Here is a 27,601-nt window from a genome sequence, read left to right on the forward strand (position 1 = left end):
TCTCTCACATAATAAACATTTATTTATAGATGTACAATTGTATAATTAATTCTAAATCAAGAAATACAGATTCTGTGAGTATCCTTTAGGATCTATGCTTTATTGCACATAGCGCTTACCATCCATGGATATCTACTTGAGAAATCAAAAGATTTGGTTGGATGGGCACTGGAGCAGGAGTGCCATTTTGAAAGATGTCAGCACCTTTTGCAAACATGAGTTGTCTCTCACATTTCCCCTCCAACATCTCCTAATGCTGGGTAGCTCGTGTGCCTCTGTAAACAGCATTTATTCCAAAATATTTTATTTCCACCATATCCCTCTCCAAAGACCTGGGGGATATCTTTTAAAACTTGAAATCAGATCAGATACATCACAGTAGTGGATAGTAAGGCTTGCAATGAACAGGAGGGCTCAGAACCATTTTGCTACATAAATATCCAGTTAAAAAATAGAGCTGGTCAATTTCAAACAGCAAACAGAAATAAAACCATCTGGCCTTTCACTTTTCTCCCACCCCCTTACCACCTTACTTGGCAGCCATTGCTATTTTGATAAATTCCACCATAAGGGAACTCTGAAAACTGTTCTTATAGGAAACGTCTTCAGGCAAAAATTAACATCAGGGTAGAGAAGAATCCAGTTTATGCCATTAATGGTAACTTAGCTCATTCAACTTTTGCCTCTCTCACTTCATATGTCAAAGAGATGCACTGGGTTTAGAATAACCTTGAGCGCTATCCTGTTGCTCTAATCCGGGTCCTGCTTACTCAAGCAGGTACCCCAAGGCTTTTAGCAGCATCATTTCTTCTTCTAAAATGCATGATGGGCAAAACCATTGCTAAAAAATGGGTAAAACGTATAGCACGTAAAGCAACCGAAGATTAACCATCCCCCTCTTTCTGATCTCCCCACCAAAACTTTTCACCAGAATCAAAGACTCTGTTTTTGGGGATTTCAATACAGGTTGAAACATCAGAAGTGTTATGGCAAGGTAACAGCCCTATTACAGTTAGCAGTCTGCTGGATGAGGAACTCTGAGTTTAGGAAAGATAAGAACAAAAGGACATAGCTCGTGGCAGGCCCTGTTTACAGAACTAATGCTGCACACTGATTACAAGGCAGAAATAAAGCAGACTCTGGAAAAAAAAAAAAGTTACACACACACATAAACCAATTGAACACTGATGAGCTAAGACCATTTATGACAATCCTCTCCTTGCTGTACAAGAATCCAACACTGTTGACTGCCAGCAATTAAATCAATACAGCAAAAACAAATCAGAGGTCTGGTCAATTTTAAGAAATCTTCTTTCTACAGATTTAGAGATTCTTTTATAAAAAAAACTCAGTCACAAAATTGTATTTTCCTCAACAAAATAAAAAAAATAAAATAAATGCAAAGTATCATCAAATGACGACCTGAAATTGGATAGGTCTGCAGGGCTGCACAGCCCCCCAAAACAGGTTAGAGTTCACACTTTACAGTTTACTAAATTGGGCAGAAAACTAAATAATTTAATCCAATCCCTGCATAGTTTAAAAGTACAACATACATATAGCTATAAATTAATTCTAAATAGATAGATTCTTTTCTTATTAATTGGTTTTTAGTCCTAAAAAAAAAAAAAAATCTTCCAATTTCTCTCTCCGTTCGAAGTGCCCAGTGCAATCATGGAAGGGTCTCCTTCTGCTTCATGGCTTGCTGCAGTTTGTTTTTATACTCTACACTTGTTCTCATGGTTGCTGTATCCTAGGAGAGACTAGACTGTCGCACTCTAGTGGTGTTGGAAAGAAGGGGAGAAGACAGGCAGCTTTATTTCCTAACTGCTGCCTGCTGCATCTAACGTTGGAGACAGAGAGAGAGAGAGAGAGAGAGAAGAGAGAGGGCAGTTGTGCGTTGCTAATTCTCCAATTCCATTTTAATTTAAGGTTTGATTCTTTAAATATAAAGTCTGTCACCTTGGCTCAGTGCACTTCGCCAAAAGTCTTCAGGCATTTCAAGAGTCTGGGAATAAAAGTGGTAACTGTGTCAGTCTCCAATTCATGATAACCATTTAAGACAAAACACCTTTCCCACCCACCTCCCCAAATTACAGGTAACATGTCTAACTGAAAAATGCTAAAGTAGTTCTTTGTTTTACAGCTACGCTCTTCATTAGACCATGGATACACAGAGATATGCTGAGTTAGAGAGAGAGTGACAAAGTTAATTAAAATATTTCCATTTAATAAGAGGAACAATTATCAAAACAAGGTACAGGACATATATATATATATAAAAAAAAAAAAAAAAAAAGAAAAATCCCAAATGCAAGACACTCAAAAATGGCAGACACCTGAGCTCAGAACTGACATTAAGGACCAAATTTTCAAATGTGTGCCACCTGCCTAAAAACAAAACAAAAAACCTAACCCTAGCCCTCCTAACTTACTTGGGTACACAACTTAGGTGACCAGATGTCTGACATACAAGATAACTAAGGTGTAATGGGTGTGCGTGCATCTGAAAATATGGTGCAAAGTCTCATTTTGTTCCCCTCTAACAAGCCCCTGCTTTTAATTAAATCTGTGAGAGATGGGGAAAGCCTGTGTGTTTCACATTCATCCTGTTAGATGCTGATGGGTGAAGCCTCCTGCCTTTGCAAAAAATCAGACCTAATATGACAGAGAGAAGAGACTCCAACCCTGGGCCAAATTTTAAATTTATTTGCACACAGTCCTCCTTTGAGTAATCTAGTGCTACTTTCTTTTATGCCATTTGAACTGCCACCACACCACTCTGATTCATCAGGTTTACCATGCTATTGTGCTGTGAAGACACCATGAGTCTCCAGCACTCACAGCTGGCTTCCCCTTGACCCCCAGTTCAATGAAGTAAGTTACCTCTACAACCTGCTGCATCCAGTGAGAGTTTGGTTTGGTTTCACTGAGTGTCTAGGGAAGACGGCAGAGGGACAAGAAACATCTGTCTTACAGAAATCTCTTCCCTGTGATCATATTTCTTCAAGTGCCCTGGTACAATAAAATAGGCAACAGAGCAACAAAAACTGTCTACAGAAATGTGACTGCCAGTTGCCCAATCTGATAAATGCTTGGTAAGGGGAACAACTTCTGACCAGACAAAGCAAAAAGTGACATTGTCTCAAATGGATGCTTGACAAGAACTCAGTTGACTTGCAAACATGCCCAGGCCTTTCACTTTGCTCCCAGAGAGCTGACACCAGCAATGCTAAGAAACAGATGTGAACTGGAAGAGCATTTGAGGTGCTGGCATGCAAATTAAACCAACCATCCCAGTGAAGGTGTATATGCTTAACAGAGGGTTATGCTTTCTCCTTGTTACACATGCACATTGAGAGGAGAGACACATGAAGATCTAGATCTCAGAGATTTAAATAAGTATGAAAATCATTGATGTGTCATGCTTCAGTGTCACAGGAAAATCACCGGCTCGTACTTAGACCTCCGCTGAGTGGTCTAGTAGTTACTATCCATGCATGGAGGCTTGAACTTCCGACAGTCTGCTACAGCTTGGGGTGCCCATCCTCTGTGCTCTTTGATACAAATCTGAATCTCCAAAGTAACGTGCTCGATAAAGCAAGCCTTCCTCTGAAAAGGAAAAATTCCAATATTAAAAACAATCATTCACCAAGATGTGAAGTGTGATGTATCAACTCCTCAACATCCTATTGATTTCAATGGGAAAAGGATCTGGCCTCAAGTTCTTCAAGGCCAGATGAAGTACAGTGAGAGGGTAGGGAATACCTGATGTCCTTTGGAACAGAACAAAAGTGATCTTTGTCAACAGGCCTTCAATGGCTCATTCTAAGGAAAGTTTTAGATATGTGCTGGGAACTGGAAGTAGCCCTAGTGTGCATTAAATGAGTAACATAAGGGGTAGCCTGGTAGTGTGGGAAAGAAGAAATATGGTGGATCAGAGTTTATCACTCTAGCTTGGTCTATTGCATCGCTCTGCAGCAACAACTTTGGCTGACTCAGAATAGCAATGTCAGGGTGTCACATTCAGCACTTCTTGGTCAGAAAGACAGTTTGCATGTTGTGGGGATCCAAGAAAGCTTTGGAATCTCTTTTTGCTCCCATACAAACAACAATGCCAATATATTTGCACACAAATCCCAAACTGGGCATTAGTTCAAAGCAGCTGTAATCAACTATCATACAGTCATTTGAGAAAGGGGCCAATCGAGGGTGGAGTCAATAAAATGTTATCGTTGATGATAAACCTTGAGAGTTAAACAGTCATAAAAAAAAAAAAATGAAGAGGATTCCATTTTTCACCTTGTAGACTCTCTGATATGGCTCATTAGACTGAACGGGACTGCAAAGATATACGCTTCGTAAGCACTAAATCACTTTGTTCTAAAATGACACGATAACCCCAAGGCAATAAGGAAACATCAGGAAACTCCTGAGAGTCTCCTGGCCCTACCTTCCCGATTCCTCAGGAAATCAGAGAATTCTGTTCATATCCCACTGACATGGCAAAGGAGCTCCACAGAATGGAGCTGTTACACTGATCATTTCTATAATATTATTGTTTAAAAAAATTATACGGGACAGAGGTGACCAATTTGTCATCAAACCATTGCAGACACAGGGCCGATGGGCTGCCTCAGGTTCTACACAGCAAGGAAATTATGATTGAGCTATCAGAGATTTACGTATCTCAGTTCCTACTCAAGGACTTTTTTCTAAAACAAATCAGACTTTTAAGAAAGTGGCCTCAGAAGGTTTCCATTCCTCCCACCATTCCACTCACTCTGTTGCTTTTCCTTCCAGCAGTTATTTCTAAGGTTTGCAATGTAATCGTCTTCCACACTCCTCTCAACATTTTTCAGGTTTGTACCAGTGTACTCTTCTGCAAAGTTCTCAGCTACATAGTAAGCTACTTTCAAGTGCTCCGTCACTCTCCTGTGTATGTGACCCACAGACCTAGTTCAGGGAGAAAAAGCCAAAATAGTAAACGTTATTCAAACACAAAGTAGAAATTTTTGGACAAGCAACAGCTAATATGCATTATTAATCTATTAAAGGACATATCCTTCCTGTACACTTGCTGTTTTGGTAAGGAGAGTTTTATCTCTGGTGGAACGGACATAGTGGAACATTCTACCAGGTGGAAATAAAACCTACCTAGCCAACCAATCAATTCTTCCCTGAGCTACATGGGTGTGCTTCAGAACACTGGGGTAGCTTGGGTGTTGACTGCCAGAGGACTCCATACATGTTTTAGAATTAAGTGCTCATTACAATCTTCAACAGCTCCTCAGCAGCTAGTGTTTGAAATACTTTTTGCTACTTCCTTCCCAAACATACGGCCCTTCTCCTTCAGGATGTGCCCCAAAGATGCTGTGTGTGTCTGGTTATGAATCTCTGAAGCTGATGGATCTCGAGCTGAAGACTAAGACAAACCAGTATTTCAGAAATATATTTGTTCACAGAATGAAGTCAGAATGTAGGTCAAAGTAGAACAAAGACACAGCTGATAGCTAAGCTTGCTCAATAAGACTGTCTGCTTGATGAATCCAGACCCTCAGCTCCTCTCACTGCAGATTACTGTTAACCCCAAGAGGGCACATTGCTCTACCTAGCAACATGCTGCAGCATCCACTATTGCTGCAGAAAGGAGCTAGGTTCCCCTTTCCCCATATCCTCCTCCTCCCCAATTCCTTCCCTCTTTATTCAAGACAGTGCCAGGACAGAGAATACCTCCAAAAGGGTATTCTCTTCTGATTCACTGACCAGACACTTCAGACAGCGTAGATGTACAGATACTTAGTATATCTAGGTGTACCTACGGAGGAATGTAAGGGCTTGTCTAAACATGGAGTTGTTCCTGATTAACTTCATGTGTGGGCACATTTATTTCAGAACAAGAGTGTCTTGTTCCTGTTTAGCTTAATGTAATTTGAAAAAAGGGGAACCTAAGCACACCCTTCTTGCTACTCAAAACAGAGCCCTAGGTTCTTCACAAGCTTGAGCCCCATGCCTGTGTGTTATGTCAAGAAAGGAGACTACATTTTGGGCACATGTGAAGAGAATCATAGTATTTATCATTTGATGACCTTCCTGAGTCTGCCTGGTACTGTAGAAACCAGAGGAATAACATAACCCGAGGAGCTCATAACCTAAAGTTAGACAAGCAATACAATTCAGACACATGCCACCAGGCATTTCAGTCTCCTAACGTGGCTGTTCGAGGCCAGGAAGACAGCCGAGCACGAAGAACATTTCTTGAATCCCAGCTTCTTTTTCTTCAGTCCCAACATAACCCGGAACTGGGCTACTAAATAACTAAACTATCTATATTTATCACTTAACTAAATTATCATGACAGCAAGAATGGAAAAAAAACTGGATCCGAATGGACTGGAGTAGTTCATGTCCATCTGGCACAGCAGATGGAAGGAACTGAGGTGCTAGAGGGCACTGCACCTTCTTATATAACCTTATCCTCAAAACATTCAGAGACACCGACAGGAGAGGTAGGAGGGGGCGCGTGAGTGCTCTAATGGCTGCTTCTTGGAGAAGGTTCTATTGTTAGGCCCCATGAGGTGCCACAATATCCAGAAGTGGGAATATGAAGAGCCACTCAAAGAAGAAAAATGGGATTAAAAAGGTTTATTTTTGCTCATTGAACTAGCATTCTTGGCTGCAATAATGGGTGCTGGCAGATCTCCAAGTCATCCTTCTCAACAATTACAGGTGTTACATAATGTTATGGGTCACGTGAAAGCAAGAGGAACATTAGGAAAAGAAAGGCAAGAAAACATACCAAAAAGCGAAAATAAAACACAAAGATCCCAACCACTAACAGCCAATTCTTGTTTCCAATTGCTCCCCCTGCTCCCAGCCCACCCCCAAGCTAAATATATATGAGAGTTATGGGTACTAACGGCCTGTGGCTCAAACTGTAAGGTGGGCTGGAGACCATCATCTGGCTGAGAGCTGAAACAATTATCAGGATGAGAATAGGCATCAGCTGGACAAACAACCCAAGGCCACCCTGAGGGGGAACAGAAATATACAATGGAATGTCATCAATACGTTTACATGCATAAGACTATTTAGCATCTCACCCTCCCTTGCAAACCCAATCATACCGTGCCCTTGATCCCACTGATGTGAGTGGGAACTGTGTTTTGCATTCTGCATTAGTCAAAGAGGCAACAGGACTAACTGTTCGATGGGGTTTAAAAATAAAAATGAGTCAAAAGAACATTGCCAAAGCAGCTTGTGGGGATTTTGCTGCCCAGTGATTTCCATCAGCAGTAATGGCAGTCATGGGGTTAAATCCCTGAGCATTACTTTGAAAGCACACCTGAAAGTGCTAAAGCCATCCTACACATCCCAAATCACCATCACGTTTTTTGGGGGGTGAAGAAAAAAAAAAAAGTCTTGAATGTGAGTTTTGAAGGACTCCTGTCATTGTTATATTTAAAGATTTCCAGGACAGTTGCTAATGCGCATTTCATATCCATGTCAGTCTGTAGAGACTAGTACCACAGCACTAGATAGATTCTTTAGAAAGTGCTCCCCTTTTACAATGATATGCAAGATGAGTTTGTGTCCCTTTCTGCCTCACCTCTTAAATTCCCTCCCCACTCTAGTGCAGAACATCTGTCCCCAAAGACCTACGAAAAAACACCCAATAGCATTTAAAAATATATACTGTATTAATGGTCTACACTGCCGTGAAAGAGATCTGGGTTAGCTCCATGGTCCCTCTGTCTCATTTCCTTAGCCAGATGGGGCTGGGAGCATTGCAGAAGCAGCACATTTGGCCTCTGTGACAAAGGAGGCACAGAAATGCCTCCTGTCACTATAAAAGTGTCTTCCTTGACTAACTAAAGAGGAGAATGGATTAGAAGCCCTATAGAAGTCCTGCCCTGTCCGGTGCTCAGTGGAAAGGTAGTGGCATGGTAATTTGAGATTCAGAAGCAAGAAATCTCAGAGTTCGGACAGAGGTTGGGGACAAAAGAAAAATCGGTAGATGTTTAAATCTTTAAATTTTCTGTCTCTTGGTTTCATCAAGTCTGGAGATCCCTTCTCAACCACTCTGGTTTTGCATTCTGTGAGAGTTCACGTGTTGAACAGGTCTGGTTCACAAAGTGTGCCTGAGAACATTTGAGTATAGGAAAGTCATTGAATAAGTCAGATGTTTTGACTAACCATCCCCCTCTAAGATCATGATCACAACCCCCTGGTTATTTTTCTGGCATTCTTAGATTATAACAGCTTCAAATAGGCCTGATGAGTTAACATTGTAGCATCATGCCACCAGCAGCACATCCTGGGTAGCAAAATAAGGAGGAATGGGTGTAGATGTTATGAGGACTCACATATAAGGTGGATAAACCCTCCACTATTCAGTTAATTTCTGCTCATTGTTTCAAGAGAAATCTGACTTTTGGAATTAAGTGTTTAGGTAAAAAAGAAATTTCAGTTCATGCTGCATTTGGCTGATGCTATAATTTTATTTCAATATGATGCTATGCCAAACAGAAAATGACATTTATTTTCCCATTGTGTAAATGGGATCCAGTCTGATAAACTGCATCTGCATATGTATGAAAGTCATGGAAATTCAACTGTAAGTAAGTGAAACAGGCAACTCTGATAGAAAAAAATAAACTCACTTGACACAACAATAGAAAAGCACTCCACTTATCTAGGAAAATGGAAAACCAGGTGGCCAATTTAATACAATCGCTACGACAGCAAACTGTTTTTTGGGTTGCACACATTAAAGCCTTTTAACTTTCCCCTTGCTCGTCTCCACTTACATCACCCTGATGTTCTCGTCTGTCATGCCTCTGATGGTAGGTATATCGCATCCTGCCATTGCTGTATACGTGAACATTACCTGTGGGCAAAAGAAATCCATTAAAAAGAATCCAGAACACTGGGACATTCTGACAGCACATGGGCAGATTAGGCATAGACAAATCACAATGAAATTCAGAAATGTTCACCTAAGCCACCCTATGATGTTGGCTGGAGTTTTAGCCAAGTGTCACCAAGCAATGACATTGCAGCATCACTCGAGAAAATAATAATGGAGGCATCTTTAAAAAAATGTACCTGACAGGGTTGGCTAAGCTGTGAGGGTGAACACCAATTCAGCAGGGATGATAAAAAGATTTTTTTTTTTAAGGAAGAATCTGGAATTCACTGCCTGGTAAGCATTTAGGAAATGAGTGGTAAGTCCTAAACTGAACAATGTTACTACCAGAAAAGACTTATTCCCAAGGTGGGAGAGTGCCAAGCAGACCTGCCTGAAGGGTAATTGGTGGGTGGTCCACATTATTTGTGTAGCCAAACTGGAGGACTTCAGGGTAGGTGGAAACATTGTGCAAGTCTCTTCAGTACTGTGTGGTGTTGAATTTTAGATTATAAAACTAAGAAGTTATAAATAAAATAATATTTTTTTCCTAGTTTCCTGATCAGAAAAAAATGGCTCTCTTTTATAATTAAGTGTAGAGTTCCTACATCTGTCATCTTTACTTAGCTGTAGTTTTGAATAATAGAAGTAGCCTTACTATTAACCTGTTTATGAATTCACAAGGTAATGGGGAAGAAGAAATTATAAACAAACCCCAATAGTCATCTTTCTCAGTTATCTCAGTGGTTCCTTCACTCAAACACCTATTCCATTACAGCTAGTATAATGAATACTAGTAAAAGCTTTACAAATGCCTCTGCAAGTACTTAATGTTATTGTGCTATTCCACAGGTAATTCCTCTACTTAGGAGGGGGAATAACACAGTAACTTTATGTGCTTGTAAAAGGAAAAAATGGTGACCATTAAATGGTGTACAAAGGAAATTAGGGAGACAACTCCTTGCCCTGATCAATTTATACAGATTTAATTTCAGTCTGAACAAATTTAAATCATGTTCTAGAGAAGTCCCTAAAAGTTAACTATGGTCAGATTTGGCTAGCAGGGGGAGGCCATGACTACTCAACACCTCCTTTTTATATATATATATATATATATATATATATATATATATATATATATATATATATATATATATACTGATACCTGCTAGTTTTAGTGTCTTAGTTGTGCAGCACAGCAGATGTTGAAGAAGCAATGTGGGTGAGAGATCTCTTCTTGGTGGTTAGTGGCCTAGAAGTTAGTATGTTTATTCTGATGAAGGGGGTTTTAATACATCCTCAAAACAGGCTTGTAAAACTAGTGTAAAAAAGTAACTTAAAAAATGTTCAAGACAAATTAAAAAAAGGTGAATATGACCAATATGCAAAATCCATTTGAGGGTCCTAAGAATTCCAGCTCTGATGACACTACCTGCTGGTTCAACAAGCTATTTGTCCAGTGGGTTGAGTTCTCAGAGCTCTAATTTTAAACATTTAGGAAACTGAGATGTTTACATCAGTAACGAACAGTCACTTGTAAGGAGAACTCTCATCTACTTCAGCTGTTGAGAGGAACACAGCTCTCAGTATCACCACAGGCTGCCAATAAACCATTACTGCATTATTGTTCTGTCACAAGAGTGGCAGCAAAGATAGCCGAATGGAACCACCCCTGCCTACAGAGCAGATTAAAACTTGATAGGCTTACTAGAAGGAAATCCACCACCAAAGAACATGTTGAAGAGATCCTCAGGTGAGATGTCTGCTTCGAATCCACGGTGGAAGTCTGTGTGACTGTGTCCATGTCTTGAAGGGTTGACTTTCTCATCTCCAAACTGGTCATATTGCTTCCGCTTCTCTGGGTTGCTCAATACTGCATATGCATTACCAATGGCTGAAATATTGGCAAAAAGGAAGTGCAATTAGCCTATTTCTCCTGGTAATACATTCCCCTCTTCTGAAGAAGTTTCACACCTGCAAACTGACAGGTCCCATTACATAGATTAAATTGTCAACTATTCAACCTCTTTAAAAGGGTACTTAACATCCCTGATCATTAGAGGAATGCATCTCTAGGCTGGAAGCAAATAGAAGACGAGGACACGGCCATTTGATAAAATGATTGAGACCTTGATTAACTCAAACCAGGATCCATACACACAGTGCTACTTTGCTCAAATCCTGGGGTGACAGAGATATCCTTCCAGATGAATCAAAAACTCTAAATTCCTGGAAGGATACTGTCAAGATTACTGACCCCACATTCTACTGAGTTTAAAAGTTATTTTTTTACTTGAGAGATGAGGTGGGTGAGGTAGTATTTTTTACTGGACCAACTGCTGCTGGTGAAAGAGACAAGCTTTTGAGTGACACAGAGCTCTTCTTCAGGTCTCCCCTATCTATCTACCTCCCCTAGTCTGTTCCTGACTCTGCAGAGTACTTTTTTTTTTTTTCTTGCAAGGATTAATTTTCAGATTAACTTCTTAAACCATGCGAAAATATATATTGAAGCATGGCTTTACTTGGAAAATGTACTCTAAAAATGACATTATACGATTCCAAGTTTATTGTCCAAAAATATGGCTCAAATCACTGAAAGGACCAAAGCACACAAATAAAACATCTTAAAGAAATCCTGGGTAAAGGTCTTGTCCATGCAGGTTACAGGTCTCAGAAATTTCCACAGGCCAGAGGGAAGGGGTACAATTAAGAGGAACAGCTTACACAGCATTGTGACAATGGAAAAATACTGAAACTAAACCCCAGCCTCCTTTCTTCCCAACTCTCTTCTTCCACTCTTGCCTCACTCTAACCAACCTAGAAGAATGCTTACTTGCAGCTTTACTGCTGCTAAATTTGCATTTGCTTCTACATTTGCATTTTCTTTTCTTTACACATCTCCATTTGTCAACTCCCTTATCTACCTACCCATCTACCTGAGAGTTTCTGTCCCTGACTCTGCAAGAGTCCATTTCTCTCCTCATCCTCAACTACATAGTGTGAGATGATAATTTATGAGTGAGGAGGATATAGACAAGCTAATTGTACTGGAGTTGATGGAGGATTTTTCAACATAAGCTTTGCAAGGCTTTCTCCTTCAGATAGATTCATGTAACTTCTCCTTTCCTGTTGATGCACATGTAGCCAGAGCAGCAAGAGGGCTTATCTACATGGGAAAGTTATGCCAGTATAAGTTAAGGTGCAAGGAACATTGGCAGGCAATTCAAAGGGAAGAATCTGAGGTCTAGGTTTTGTTTTCTGTATGCACTTTTATTGACATTAAAACCCAAGAGATATTAGCAATTATGTTCCCAATAAGTATTTTGCAATGTATTGCTGCTATCTCACTCCAAACCAGAAGTTTAGCTAAAGTGGTCAGGTTTAATTTTTTTCCCCAAAGTCAGCCAAAGCTAGTGATAGGAACTCCAAGGGACAGTGGGGGCTATTGCAACTACTGATTAAGACAAAAAGTCTCAAGGCAAAACAGCACTTTATCAGATGTCACTGGGAAGATTAATGTTAAAGCATTAGCTAATACATCAGTGTAAGAAAAAAATAACTAAAATCTCCAGAGCCCTGCATATTTTCCCCTTCATCCTCTGGAACCAAACAGCTGGGCTTTAATGGGTATTATGACAAGAGTGCTAATATCAGAGGCATAATGGAGTGGAGAATCAATGAGACATGGCTTTGAAGAAAGATAACCTGACAGTTGATAGTCCAGTAATGGAGGATAAAGTGCACCTTGCTTAACGCAGTTTTGACATGTAACTTGCTTCTAAGCCTTCAGTAAATATGATTATTTAAGATTACTGGTGAAGAAACCTGCCTTTTGCCACTTTTCAAGGATTGAAGAGTAAACTGTTGAAGAAAGGTTTATGACAGGCACTATGTGGATGTCTGCATGCACATGCAGATTTGATCTGAACCCAATGCATAAAAGGTCTCTCCCAGGTAGCTGGAGGCTCAGCCCACTATTTGCTCATGGCAATCCACTTATCAGTCATAGATTTAAGAATTAATAGGCCTGAACAACCCCTGCCTCTGACTTTTGCTCCTCAACTTATGCCTATCCATTAAAAAAAAAACACAAAAAAACCACATACCCTAATATCAAATAACATAGTAGTATACACTTGAAAATAGACTTCCCAACCCCCATAGGAACCTCATGTATTTCACTCACAAGCTAGCTAGTTGAAACTGGACATGATACTTTAAATAGAGTTCCACTTTGAAAAGTGACATGTAAAAGTAGCATTTTGAAGTTCTATGTTTATCTCACTGACGCCTCATCAATTGTACTCAATTTACAAACAAAAATAGTTTTTTTTCTCACCATCCCTAGAAACTCATCCTAAACTCAAAAAGAACAGGAGTACTTGTGGCACCTAAGAGACTAACAAATTTATTTGAGCATAAGCTTTTGTGGGCTATAGCCCACTTGATCAGATGAATAGAATGGAACATATAGTAAGAAGACATATATACATTCAGAGAACATGAAATGTATATATATCTTCTTACTATATGTTTCATTCTATGCATCTGATCAAGTGGGCTGTAGCCCACGAAAGCTTATACTCAGATAAATTTGTTAGTCTCTAAGGTGCCACAAGTACTCCTGTTCTTTTTGCGATACAGATTAACACAGCTGCTACTCTGAATCTTAAACTCAGAATCAAGCTTGGTGGCTTTCTTCTTACCCAACATCACCAGTATTAAACACTCTGCTGGTCAAATTATGCCTTCAGTGACACCTATACAATCCCACTGGCTTCACTCTGATTTGAACAGGTGCCAACAAGAACATAATTTGGCTTGCACAGTCTTTATTACTGGTGCTCATGAGTAAGAAGGACACCAAGGATGGAACTTAACTCTCAGGTCCCAATTCAAGGCAATGTTCTGGCCATTTTCATGCTGCTAAAAGGACAGGAAAACAGCTGGAGGCCAACCCCAACCTCCCTGAAAATATTCCCCTGGCAGGTGGGAGTTCCCTGGGTGGCACAGGGGAAGAAGGGAGAGTCAGAATGCAGATGGCTATTCTGGGCTGCTGGACAGTCCTTTAGTAACTGCGGCAGCCCAGGCACGAATTAGTAGCTTTGGGGTCTCTCTAGTTTACACTAGAGGCCAAAATGGTCCCCAGCAGCCTCAGAATCCTAAACAACCTTGGCCACACTCAGCTGTGCCTCTGGAATAGGAAAACTCAGGCACTAGAAGACTGAGGGCTAGTCTACACTATAAGCACTACATCAGTGCAGCTGCGCCACTGTAGCGCATCTGGTGAAGACGCTCGATGCAGACAGGAGAGAGCTCTCCCATTGGCATAATAAAATCACGTCCAGAACCAGTAATAACAATGTTGGCAGGAGAAGCTCTCCTGCTGACATAGCGCTGTCCGCACCAGCACTTAGGTCGGTGTAACGTACACTACTCGGGGGTAGCTTATTCACACCCCTGAGCAATATAAGTTATGCCGACATAAGTGTTAGTGTGTACAAGCCCTAAGATAAGTTAGGAAGGTTGTCAGTTGGGAAAACCTTATTTTATTTGTAAACTAAGTCATTTTACATGGCATCAGTGAAACACAATGAACACAGAACCCCAGGAAACTTTTACTAGAGATGTTTTTCAGAGTAGAACTACACTTAAATTTAAGACTTAATATTAGAGGAAATATTTTCTAGTAAATAGATTTTTAAGCCAGCGACCCCACCTTTTCAAGCATTTGTTTTGTCAGGCTTGTCTAATTTGATATCAACTATTTAATGTGCACAAAAATAAACCTATTTTTCTTAGCACACTGCTCTTTTCTACAGACCTTAATATAATGAGCTAAACTTATTCCTCATGTAACACTACTGATTTTCCCAAAGTGACACCAAGTATTTACCTGGGCCACAATCGATTGCTGAGTATTGATGCTCACTTTGCAAAGTCCCCTGAAAATCGACAATGCAAGCTTTCTAGTTCTTTCTGCTAAGACTGACATAACAGATAAAATTAAGATGCAACATTAACACAAAGGAAAATGTTAAGAATCACGGAAATTAGAGGTGAAAGTTCAGTAATTTAGCCCTTATCCCTAAAAATCAGAACGACTCCCTATATTATGTTTTCTAGTGCTACATTTAAGCCTAGTTTTAAATATTCCAAGTGATGGGGCTTCTCTTGGTAAACTATTCCACAACCTAATGGATCTCATTACCAAGAAAATTTCCCTTTTCAGTGTCTACATAGGTTCTGAGAATCAGGATCTTTACATTTAGTTATGTTTTGTTTTAAGTTATTAGGGATTTAAAAAAAAATCTTGGCTGGTGTTAATTACATAATTGGTTCAGGTGCACAACTGAGTTTGTTATTTGGGGTTTATATATTGTAATTCCATTTATGATATTTTTGTTTAATTGCAATATTGATGTGTTTGCTGAGAAATCTGGAGTCTTATTAGAGGACTGCTTGGAAAGCTCATTGGGTGGGAGAATTTAAACTATGTAACTGGTTTCTCTGATGCCAGCTCAGAAGAGGGCAGTTTTCTGCCAGACACTTTTCCCAATCCCCCCGCCCCCCCGGTGATAAATTCAGTTAAACTGTGTGCATTTAGAGTTATACTAAGGCACTTTCCGATACCTGCAGTTATAAGAGACAAGGGTTTCTGTCCCAACTACTGACTCCTATTCCACACAACCTAATGAGTCTGTAACAGGTTGCTGGTCCTTAGGTGCACGTGCACATCCCTGCTCTCCGTTCCAAGGCTTGTCCCTTTAAGACCAGGAAGGTTGAGGGCATTTATTGTCTCCAGGAAGGAAACATGATGGAGAAGGGTCCGCTGACTAAGCATCATGTAACTGCCTGCTGAAAACTGTATAGGATTTCTTCTAGCTCAGTCTGCTGAACACGAGGGTTGAGGAAAGACCCCGAGGAAGTTCCTCCCAGTAGGCCTAAGAGATAGCAAGGAAGGGCTACTTAGGGGGAAAGATGTGTCCTTTTGCTTTGCAGTTAGTTGTGGAAAGTGGACCAGGCCTTTTTTTCCCAGTGTTTGTATTATTTTGAGCTTTGTTAATAAAATGAGCCTAGAAGAAAGGGACATGAACTCAGTTTTTTGGGAGTTTTATTCTACTTTCCTGGCTGGCAAGTTTGTCCACTGGCTTACAGGGTCCCTTCTTTATTTTTGTTTAATATACATTCAGAAATCAACAACACACCACTCATCAGCCTTCATTTATCGTTTTAGTATCTTTTAGCTGAGGTTGCACTTAGATTGTCACCCCAATACATGACCTTCAGCTTGCGAGGGAGTTGAGTTCAAGAAATAGGACACATGTTTTTACCTTTGAATGCTTCTGTAGCACCTGGCGCGTGGTTCTTATCTGGGTGAAATTTCAGTGCTAGTTTTCGGTAAGCCTTTTTCAGGTCCTCATCAGAGGCCTCTCTGTTCACTCCTAGAATTTCATAGTAATCTTTACACTGCTTTACCCTAGAAGTTAAGAGAAATGAGGTGACAGGGGCAGTTAGTTTGAGGTAAGGAGGCTTCTTACCTTTGTATGCATCAAGTTTTCAGAATCCCTACATCCCAATTCCAGTTAATATTGTCCTCTGAACTTTGGTTTACTCAATTTTGATTCCTCGGTATGAACCAGTTTATTTCACATATCTGTTTGCCCTGTGCTTTTATTACCAGGGTATCTACAGTCCTTAAAGAACAAATGAGTCAACCCAGTAAAATGACTGCGCCCTCAAGTGGCCCAATGTCACCTTGCATTGGTGTGGAGGCAATTTAAGAAAAGGTTTGACAGAACTAACAAACATCGCACCATGACTTGAAACTCAATAAATTCAGGTTCTAGGGGCTGGTTAGGGGAAGCTGAGTCCATGGTTTGAGAGCTCCCCACAACAACAGGGACAGATAGCAAGAGTGATCCCTCAAACACTGGGACAGGATCTGGGGGAAAACAGTTCTCTCAGATTCAATTAATTCACAGACCAAATTGTCTGTTGAAATAGTCTGTTGAAGGTTTCCACAGGAAGGAAAAAAGCCTGTTCAGGTCATGCAGCCCTATGTTACAGTGGCCTGGTTCATACTACTGTTGTTCAAGGTACATTAGCAGTTCCACAAGGAGTTCTCTCTCCCCCCCAACCTAGACTGCAAAAATTCAGAGCTAAAATATGATATAGGTAACAGAATGGACTCTTCTTAAAAAACGGATTAAGTAGTAAAAATATCCAGAAATTAATCAGCTCAAGATGAGTGTTCTTGTGCAATTCAAACATACCATAGCTTTAAAAAAAAGAGTTTAGCAACTGATTATGCCTACAATTAAGTTTATCTGCTCTTCGTATTTACAGGGTGGGGGATAAATGCCAGCTGAAAACCTGTTTTCAAACAGTATACTGCACATGCCAGGTAAACTTGTTCCAGGCAATTTTAGCAGGAGTTTTACTAAGCGTATCACAACATGGAAGTGTGATAGAATGGGAAACCACCACAATGTACCACTATCAGGCTCTCATCAAGAGAGACTCAGGACTGGAATACCAGCAGACACTACAGGTCAGGCCTGATGTGCACTGGCAGAGTTTACTTAATATTAATTATCTGAATTAAGGTGCCTAGAAATTTGAGCCTCAATGTACTAGGCATACATATGGAGTGGGAGGGGGGAACCTTATGCACAGGACAGCCAATTCCAGCCAGGGCTATTAAATCCCTCTAACACTTTTATGTTATAAGTCCATTAACAACTCTCCAATTACCCAACATTCTCAGATAATTCAAAGTCTGTCATTACAGTAACACACATCCCACACAGTTTCTCCATGTATTAAAAAAATCTGTGTTTCTGCAAGTTTTAAATGTCTTTGAAACACTCTGGAGAACAGACTGATATCATGCAATAAAACCAAACACCGTTGGGGTAGATCATTAATGTCATTGGACAACAAACTATTCTGTCCTATGAATAATGAAGCAGTGACTGCCTACCTCTTAACTGCATCCACCTGATCTTGGGTGTAACCTTTGCTAGTCTCCCCACCTGCCTCCCCATTGGCTGATGGGAAGTCTCCACTCATTTTCCTAAAGTGGGCATTTGTGGACTCCCTGGATTTGGACTGGCCATTGGCTGATTGTTCATTCTTGGTGAGGGATTCGATCAGCACTAAAATTAAAAACAATTGAAAAAGAGAAAAGTTTAGAGATCATCCAAATCACAGAAGCTACATTGCCCCTTTACCCACTGAGAAAGAGGGATCCCTCTTCATCTCTGTCACAACCATAAGGATCCTCCATTCGTTCTTTCCCCTTCATCAGAGATGCCATCTTTTCAGCCCAGGAATGCCAGTGTTCTCACTGCTTCTCAACCAAAAGTAGGGGGGGCACAGCTTACTGATACTACTACTACTTCAGCAGGGGCAAAGCACGCATCCTCCACAGCAATCCCAGGCCCTACCAGCCTGGGAGACAAGAGTCTGGAAGTCACACCAGGGTCCCCAAATTACTAGACATTTGTTTTCTCATTTTCACTTTTTTCTGCCTTTCCTTTAGGAACAAATATTTCCCACTTTGTATTCCATCTTCAGGAATGAATAACAACCTTTAGAGAATGGTACCCTGGGAACAACTTCACATCCATCCATTTAACTCAACTAACCTCCTGACTTTCAGTCCCCCAATGGTTGGTAAGTTACAATACAACATTGCTACCTACAAGGTTTAGAAAACAATCCCATGGGATAGTCACAAATTTGTTAAAAGGGGGAAAAAATAAAGCTTCCTTCTAATTTTCCTCTGTTCCAGAGACACTGTAATGATTCAAATACAGGATGTGCTGAATAACTTCCTTTGAGCACAGACAGCCACAGTACACAGCGATGGTGGTGGGGTTGTCGCTATAAAGTCTAACATCATCAGATCCATAGCAGAATGTGTTGGAAGAGCACTTTGGTTTTTGGTACTGTGTCTCATTTATTTGCAGGATGCAGGGAAGCTATGAGAGCCTCTTTTTCAATTTGTTATAGAGAGGTTTTTCAAATTCACATTTTAAGTCCTTGAGTGGGATGTGCAAATATTTTATGTATATTGCTCTAAGGCTCTTCTGCTTTAAAACCTCCCCTTCCATCCTCAGGGCTCCATGCTATGGATACCACCTTTCAGACTGGGGCATGGCAGACATAATAATTTAGACCACAGCCCAAAAATGCAGCTCCGTAATTGGCCAGAGCAGGAAGGTGAAGATCATTGTGCTCTGCAGGCATAAAACCACCACTCAAATTCACTTTGTCATCTAATTTTGCAATGTTCACCTTTTTGCAAAGCTTCTTTTTACTAAATTTCAGACAACTCTTCAAGTCTTTAGTTTCTGTATTTCATAAGGCTTGTCCCCACTGTATAAAAAGTATACACACTTAATAAAACTAGAAATGGAAAATAGTATTTACAGACATATCAGTAACTTGAAGAGGTTGCAATCCTTTATCCAGAATCTATACCAAAGAAGGACATTCCATCTACTGCAGTGCCCAAGAGTCTACCTGAATGCACATTTAAGACTTTCTACCATGGGGATATTGCATTTTTTACGTAACAGCAAACAACATATGCAAGCAGGCAGCTGAACTAAGATATCATATCTGCTACACAAAGTTTATGTTTGGGGAAGAAGAAACAGATCAATAATCCTACAACCAATAAAGAGAATCATTACAGAATGAAGGATAAAAAGCAAAGAACACTGGAGGCTAAGTACCTTGCTGAATTGCCTGTTGAGCTTCTGAACCTTAAAATATTTCTTCTTTCAGAAAACTTTGTTAAATAGATCTGACTGTTCCAAAATTCCCCATAGATTATAGTTTACAGGCTGCCTCTTTTGACCTTACAGGTGACACCAGATAGGCTGCCTCATTCTTTTTCACATTTCCCATACCAGTTAAATGCAGAAAATCTCAATTAGATTAGACAGTCCCTCTCTCTACAAAAGCAGGAGTGTTTCTTATATTACATTTTCAGGTATGTTGTTCAGTTTAGTTTTTAAAGTCTGAAGCAAGAAGGCTACCAATATTTATTTTGGGAAAACTATTCCAGTCTAATATACCTCATTGAATATCTGGAGAAATTTCTTCACAGTCTAAATTCTCTCTCAATTTCATCTCACTATTCTTATACAGAGAATTCTACTTGATATTAAATTTATCTTCCTCCTTAGTATTTACACTACTCAAATATTTGTAGATCTATGGTCCTCTGCTACTCCTTAGTTAAACTATACATATTTAGCTCTTTAAATCTTGTCTCAAAAGGCAATCCCTCCACCCCCTTTATTTTTTGTTGTTGTTCTCTGAATTCCCTTTAATTTGTCAATATATTTCCAGTAACGTGGGTTCCAAAGCTGAATGTTAAATTCCAGGCTCAGCGGCAGCAGAGTCACATGCTGGGACTACTACTTCTCTGCTCCATAACATGGTTCCTTTGCATATGCATCCCAAAAATCACAATGGCCTTTTATGCAGCCATAGCACATTGCAAACTCGTGTCAAACTTGCTGTCCATTATTACCCCTGTATTCAGTCAGCATTACTTCCCAGCTCTCTCCCTCCCCATTAGCATGTGTGTTTAGATTACTTTTCCTCAGATGTATTAGTATGCATTTTTCCAAATTAAGTAGTTTTAGGAAAGTCAGCTACCAGTTGTAAAACTACCATAAGCCACTGAAACTTTGTCTATGCCAGGGCTTCCATCACTGGTGGTGATTTTTTTGTAAAATTCACTATTGTAGAAATTAATTTATATAGTGATAGCACATAGAGAACCAAGTCAGAATCTGAACTATACAAGAGCTATATATTATTATTATTATTGTGCCAGGCGGTGTACACACATAGTCTACACAAATGACTTTTTGATCTTTGCTAGCACTGATTTCACTAACCGAGTTGTAAGGGAGATTTTTAGGAATCAGACTAACCATACAAAGTCTAAATTAACATCATGTAATTACAGAGACTTCAAGATTTCTCCCCAGCAGCGTATTACTAGGCATGTCACAGAATGTAAAGAAATAGAGCTTACACTCAGCTATGGGCTGTGGGAAGGTGAGAGACACAATAATAGAATGGTTGGGGTTATAGTAGGCACTTTTAAGTGGTACATTAAAAAAAAAAATTAACGTACCCCTCTTTCCTTGCATCCTAGGACTCTAATCTGTCCGTTTCCACGGACCCATCCATTATTCTACATTGAATAAGCCTTCTGTCTATTCTGCCCTACCCAAGCCAAATATTTAGGCCTGAGTATCACTGCTCCAGGTGCAGGTAAAGATGCCCACACATGATGAGCAAACTGGTATTTATTCACCCTTCAGCATCTGTTTTCCTGATCAGCACCATAGCAAAACTCTTCAAGAAAGCCAAGGCATCTCTGAGGGTGATCCATTCTTGCTGGAACAGAGCTTCTAGGATGAGTTTTTCCACAAAAAGATTACACTTTTTCCTGGGTAATTAGATAAGAAAGGTTAAACACCAACCTTAAGGCAAAAATCACATCAGAAACAGAACAAGCCTATTCATCATGTCTGCAGTTGCGGGAGGAAGCCACACAGGACTAGAGAGAGGCATACAAACAGCCTAGAGCTCCCTACTGTGAAAGAGTTCCCAAAACAAATGGTCCCCCCAAGAGTTCCCCCTCCACCCTCAAAAAAGTTGAGAAATCAAAGCCAATTTTGGTTCTGTCTAAAAAATTTAGAGCAGGAATTCACATAAGTGACAATAAACATATACCAATAAAAGAATTGCTTTCCTCTTTTTTTTTTTTTTTTTTTACTATTCACTTCATTTTGCTAAATGTCAAAGGCATATGTTTACTATTTATTTCTAAAGCTTACACAGACACACATCTGGGATGCTGCATAGTTCAAAATAGCTAAACAAACCCAGTTCAATGGGCCAGACAGTCACTTGCAAAATAAAGCAGGCAAGAAGGAAGATGTGTTTAAAAACAAAACAAACAAAACCCAACAATGTAGAAATGAGATGAATAGACTTTGCAGAGAATCCTAAAGATAGGTGCAGAGGGACTCTGGTGGATATGCTCAATGAGGGAATTCTGTAGCTTGGGTCTGTAAACCAAGAAAGTTCTACTTCCAGCCCAGCGAATGGAATCTCAGGATAACAGTAAAGGCAATTATGTCTATTGCAACTTCCCCAGAGAGACATTAAGGGATGACCATCACTTGTACGTAGCACCCTCAGGCCTAGATCACAGAGGACTTTATAGAATCTCAGCAGTGTAGACTGGGAAGGGCAAGTAGGGTGAGACTGTTTTCTCCCACCTAACCAGGCTTCTTCACTGTAGTCCTGTAGTGATATCATGATGCAGAATGCATCATCAGTCATCTTCATGACCACAATATCACAAACACAGGGAGATGACCTCACAGCCAAAAGAGATGCCAGGAGAAAGAAAGCAATGGGAGTTTGGAAAGTTAGTAGCAAAATACAGAGCTTTTGAGTAATGTCTTTTATCCCACCTTCTCCCTGCATGCAAATCCCTCTCTGTGACTCTCAAAGCCCACCCTGACCAGTGAAATAACAGGCATGTTACGAATAACTTGAGCGACGTGGCTAGGTTGATATAAATTTTAAGAGAAGACTAGGGTTCAGTCTCCCTTATCAATTGAAGAGCATCCTCAGCTTTAGGATAGGGTGTAAAGCAGGTGTGGAATGTGGCCACTCTGGGCTGTCAAAGGCACAAGGACTCTTCTAGGGGAAAAATATGTAGGCCCTATCTGCTACTGGGTTTCAGTACTTCTAGGGACATGTCTACACAACAGCTGGGAGGTGTCTACCCAGCTCAGGTAGACAAACACTAGCTATATTCAAGCTAGCACACTGCTAAGTGGCTATGGCAGCATGAGCTAGCTGCCCAAGTACAACCCAATCTGAGGTCCTTGATATGTATTCAGGCAGCCGTGGCTGCACTGTTGTTTTTAGTGCACTGGCTCAAGCGTGTACAGGGCCGTATTTAAGCCGATTCGGCCGATTCCCCGGAATGGGGCCCCGCACCTAAGAGGGCCCCACAATGTCCAGGGCTGCCAGCGGAGCGGAAAAAAAAAAAAAAAAGCCGCATCCTGCTTCTCCACCCTCCCTCCACGCTTGCGCCGCCATACAGCTGATCAGCGCAAGCCTGGGAGGGAGGGATGAGAAGGAGGAATGCGGCGTGCTTGGGGAAGACGCGGGGCCAGGGCAGGGATTTGGGGAGGGATCCAATGGGGCAGGGAGGGGGCAGGGCAAGGGCGGAGTTGGGGTGGGGCGGGGGAGAACGTGAGACAATTCGTGTCCCGGCGTGGGGCCCCACACCTGCTAAAGCAGGCCTTGAGTGTGTATGTCTACCTGAGCTGGGAATCACACCACACAGCTCTGGTGGGAAGCAAGTACGAAACCAGAGGGGACAGGTAGAAGTTTTGTTTTAGTGTGTGTTAAACCTAAGAATTTATTCCAAGCATCTACCCTTACTAGGTGAATGAAAGGTCTGGTAATGCAGGAATTGGATTCCAGTTTACCCATGTATGCCGATTATGACAGAGGCAGCCGTACTGCAAGTTTTCCTCCTCCACCCTACCAAAGATTTCAACATGAACTTGTTCAGTCATACTCCGGATGTAATTATGCCTCTAATTGGGGGGAGGAGCAGGGGATACTTTATCAAACCTTTCATTTAACACTCTGCTTCTGTCCTACTTGTCTACTTTCGGGGGGCGGGAAGCTGAAAATGAGCTCCCCGAAGACCACAAAACCGCTAAATTGTGTGTTTGGGGGGAGGGGGGACTGACTAGATATTGCAATGGAACAGTGGCAGGACAGATGGATTTTTAAAAGATTGGGGTTTTTTGTTCTGAGTTGCTTAAAAAAATAAAATAAAACCAGACAAAACTTTCAACCTGGTCATGCTGCCTCCATCAAAAAAAGCACTGTTTACAAGTCTATTATGTTTCATTGGCTGACAAGCTATGTAAGTGGTACTTAGGGCTTGGCTACACTTGCGAGTTAGTGCGCAATAAAGGAGCCCCGTGCGCACTAGCTCACTCCCGGTCCACACTGGCAAGGCACGTAGAGAGCTCTGACTCCGCGACTAGAGTGCTCCTGGTACTCCACCTCGGCAAGAGTGTGAACGCAGTGTTGCATTACTGTGCTCTGATCGGCCTCCAGAAATGTCCCATAATCCCCTTAAGTCAAGTGGCCACTCTTGTCATTGTTTTGAATTGCTGCAGGAATGCGGAAATGCCCCTTGAAAACTCCGTTTGACAGGCCGCTGCTTATCTGCTCTGTGACAAATCAACCATTACTGTGGAATGCTGTGTGTGAGAGAGTGAGGAGGGGGGAGTGAGGGGGTCTGCTGCTGTCTGAACTTACAAGAGAGTGTGCTGATATGTTCTCAGCCCCCCCAAAACCCACTCTCTCTCCCCCCCACGTACACACAACACACTCCCTATCACACACTACCACCCCCCAATTGAAAAGCACGTTGCAGTCACTTGCATGCTGGGATAGCTGCCCATAATGCACCGCTCCCAATTCCGCTACAAGTGCTGCAAATGTGGCCACGCCAGTGTGCATGAAGCTGTCATTGTGGACAAACTGCAGCGCTTACCCTACTGCGCTCTCCGAAGGCTGGTTTAACTCAAAGTGCTCTACATCTGCAAGTGTAGCCATGCCCTTAGGTCTTGTCTACATGGGGAAGTCACAGCAAAGTTCATGAGAAATAGCTAGGGTGTGAATTCAAAGCACAATAGCTGTTCCACACTAGCTCCCTGTGTGGACACTCTTATTCTGCACTAAGAGTATCTTTTTGTGGATTTGGTTAATCCACTTCCAAAGTATATACACAAGGAGCCAGTGTGGAATAGCTGTTCAGCAATAGTTTTTTGGCATTAGTTATTCCAGGCTTTTCCCCTATGTAAAAAGCTGTAAAAGTAGAGAGGACAACATCCCTCAGGTAGAACTTCACAGTGTCTGGTGGTTTTATTTCCAGTAATTATTTAACACTACTGCCTATTCCTGAAACAGCGGAGAACAGTCCATTCCTGAGTGAAGTTTCTATGTAACATGATGCCATTTCTGCTCTCTCTTTCCCTTTCCCCTCCCCCGCCCCCCCAGTTTTTCCCTCAGCACTTTTCAGGAAGAGTTTCATTATTTAAATCCTCAATTCTCAAGTGAGAGCTTGATGGGAAGCAACTCTAGACCCTAAATGTTGCCAAATAACACACCACCAGAGGTATACCCTCAAATCTACAGCCACATGTCCACATATAATCTGCCTAACATCACAATATTTAAGACCCAATAATTTTCCAAGCACAATTTCACTCAGAAGCTTATCAAGTGTCTGTCTTCATACTTCACCAAACTGTATTAATTAGACTTTTTTCAGCAGAAATATTGTGTCTTTTCACTATTAAGAAATGGACTAAGCTTAAGCACGTAACATTTTTCAAATAAAGGCTATTATATTGAGCAAAGATGCTCATCCCAAAGAAGTCTGAACCAACTCAACAGGAGGTGACCTTTACACATAGGAAGGACTCTATTTCTCTATTATACCTCATTATGTGAAACATCACCTGTTCTAGACTCAAACTTCTACACACCCAAATCTGGTGTTATTTCATTGTCTAGCTTTATACAAAGTTTACACGTTTGTAGGTCCATAGTAAACCCAGATTTTCAGAACACAGTTTACACAGAACACAGTTTACACAGAGGAAAGGACCGTAACAGCATGCCATGTTTCCTCCTTCACTTCTGATTGAGAAGTTCAGTTTGGGTCTGTCACACCTTTGGCCGTCAGAGGACAACATCACCCCAAACATGTGCAGCAAAATAATAGGTACAGGATTGGGAAATACGGACTGACATGGGATTAGCTGCCCCCATGCCTGGGTACAAAGGGCTAGGGCAGCATGGACAGTGCTAGGACAGCAGTTTCCTCCCCACCCCATTAGCCAGGTTGGCCTTTCCCCCTGACAGGCTGGGGTGGGAGGGGCTGCGAAGGTTTGGGGCACTTCCAGAGGGAGGGGCAGCGATGGGGAGCGGGTCTGTTGGTGGGTGGGACGGGTGTGCAGGCTGGTTGGGGGCGGAGAGCTAAGGGGATGAAGGAAGTTGAGCGTTGGGGGCGCCCTAGGGGCAGGGGAGCGACGGGGTCTCTGGGGGAGGGTCAGGGCGCGGGGAGGCAGACGGGGGGTTCCGTGGGGGGGGCTGGTATCCCCCAGCCTGACGGCGCGGTGCCCTCTGGGACCTGTAGTCCCTCGAGCCCCAGTAGAGTGGGGTTCGGCCTCCTGTCCCAACGCAGAGGGTCTCGGTTCCGCCCCAGCTCCCCCATGACTCCCCGCGGTCACAACCTAGTTCTACCCACGGGGGACTCCCACTGGAACCCCCGCCGCCCTTCCTGCCGGGCAAGCGAGGACTCCATGTCCCATGATTCCCAGCGCGGCGGGGCTCAGTGCGCAGGCGCAGTACAGGTGACAGGTCAGTAGCGCCGCCGTTCGCGCCGCAGGCCCCGGCTCCCCCGCGCCCCGGACCCCGCTCACCGCGGACCCGCTGGGAGGGGTAGAGGCGCTGGGCCTTCTCCAGGAAGCGGAGCGCCTTGTCGGGCTGGCTGGCCTTGATGGCGGCCACGGCGATGGCAATACAGCGCTCCGCCTCGTCCCTGTTGGACTCCATGGCGGCGGCAGTGGCCGAGACGGGAGGAGGGGCCGGCGCTCGGCGATGGCGTCACCCTCCGAGTGCGCGCAGCAGCCCCCTGCCGGAAGTTCTAAGAGCGACCGGAGACCCACATCTCAGAGTTACCGTGTGGGAAGGAGTAGCGGCGGAGTTACCGTATTGGCTGGTATATCAGCGCATACTCTTAAGCTAGGTCACCCCATAGGCGATACTGAAGAGACGCGACGTCTCCAATGTCTAGGGAAGGGCTGGGAGCCAGGAGGCTGCTGGGCCTGAGCCGCCCTATGTGTTGCTATGGGACCCTGCCCATTTCCTTGCCCTGCCGTATGCCTTGGGTCCCTCAGGGGCAGGAGAACAGAGACGTCACGAACATTCTTGGCAAAATTTATTTCTGGTTTTGTCAAAATGTAATTCTCATCAACACGTTGGGGCGGCGCTAACCCTGTGGCTGCCCTCACTGTGCAGGATTCAGGGGCCAGGCCCAGAGTGCCATTTTGTTATTAATGCGGGGGGCAAGAGACATGCACACCTCCCCCCCCCCCCCACAAAGCATTATTGTCATGAAGACCCTGCTGTCACCGTCCTCCTTCCCTAGAGTGCTGCAGACACTGGGCTAAGACCTGCACAATGAGTCCCTGCTAGAGCAAGGCTCAGAACCCAACATCCTGACTCCCGTGGCCAGGGCTAATGGCTGAACACCTCCCACCATTGCACTTCTCATAGTGCCTAATGGGCAGACTAAATTCAATCATATTTTTCTAAAAATAAGTGTTTTCCTCCTCTTCTTATCCTTCACTGAGGCAAGGACAATGTGGAAAAGCTTCCGAAGAAGCCCATCAACTGTTTTCTGCTGATCCTTAAAATGTTGTGTAGCAGGTTGTAAACACCACTCTAGCTATTCTCTATTCATAGTCCTGGCTTCTCTCTCAACTGCCCATTCTTTTATATAGGTCCAGATTTACTGATGTGTTGTTATTAGGC

The 27,601-nt window shown here is 42.3% G+C and overlaps 1 protein-coding gene across 11 annotated transcripts; it reads right to left on the minus strand.

Moving 5' to 3' along the window:
* DNAJB12 (DnaJ heat shock protein family (Hsp40) member B12) lies at window positions 1-26,701 on the minus strand. 11 transcript variants are annotated; one of them, XR_010589252.1, is made up of 11 exons: window positions 26,488-26,686; window positions 21,261-21,395; window positions 17,895-18,069; window positions 16,243-16,388; window positions 10,617-10,802; window positions 8,811-8,890; window positions 6,921-7,030; window positions 4,784-4,956; window positions 3,461-3,612; window positions 1,963-2,008; window positions 1-1,843 (listed from the first exon to the last, which is right to left on the minus strand). XR_010589252.1 is itself a non-coding variant. In XM_024108643.3 (10 exons), exons 2-9 carry the CDS (start codon window positions 21,268-21,270, stop codon window positions 3,491-3,493), a joined length of 1,002 nt encoding a protein of 333 aa, XP_023964411.1. In that variant the 5' UTR covers window positions 21,271-21,395; window positions 26,488-26,686; the 3' UTR covers window positions 1-2,008; window positions 3,461-3,490. The 11 variants fall into 11 exon arrangements, 5 of the variants coding, with proteins under 5 accessions (XP_023964411.1, XP_065408091.1, XP_065408090.1 ...); XR_254814.5 differs by lacking the exon at window positions 21,261-21,395 and having other exon boundaries at window positions 26,488-26,701; XR_006176034.2 differs by lacking the exon at window positions 21,261-21,395 and having other exon boundaries at window positions 3,451-3,612; window positions 26,488-26,701.
* Between the last annotated feature and the right edge of the window lie 900 nt (window positions 26,702-27,601).

The sequence above is a fragment of the Chrysemys picta genome, chromosome 7 (genome assembly GCF_011386835.1).
Source record: "Chrysemys picta bellii isolate R12L10 chromosome 7, ASM1138683v2, whole genome shotgun sequence".
Taxonomy (NCBI): domain Eukaryota; kingdom Metazoa; phylum Chordata; order Testudines; family Emydidae; genus Chrysemys; species Chrysemys picta.

Bases quoted from the DNA above. Each gene is read 5' to 3' on its own strand.
- DNAJB12 (XM_005281838.5), bottom strand. From the start codon at position 26,620: ATGGAGTCCAACAGGGACGAGGCGGAGCGCTGTATTGCCATCGCCGTG. The intron at 16,389-17,894 runs GTAGGCAGTCAC...CTTAACTTCTAG, and splicing joins CAGGTGGATGCAGTTAAGAG to GGTAAAGCAGTGTAAAGATT. The intron at 3,613-4,783 runs GTGAGTGGAATG...TTTCCTTTTCAG, and splicing joins CTGGAAGGAAAAGCAACAGA to AGGAAGGCTTGCTTTATCGA.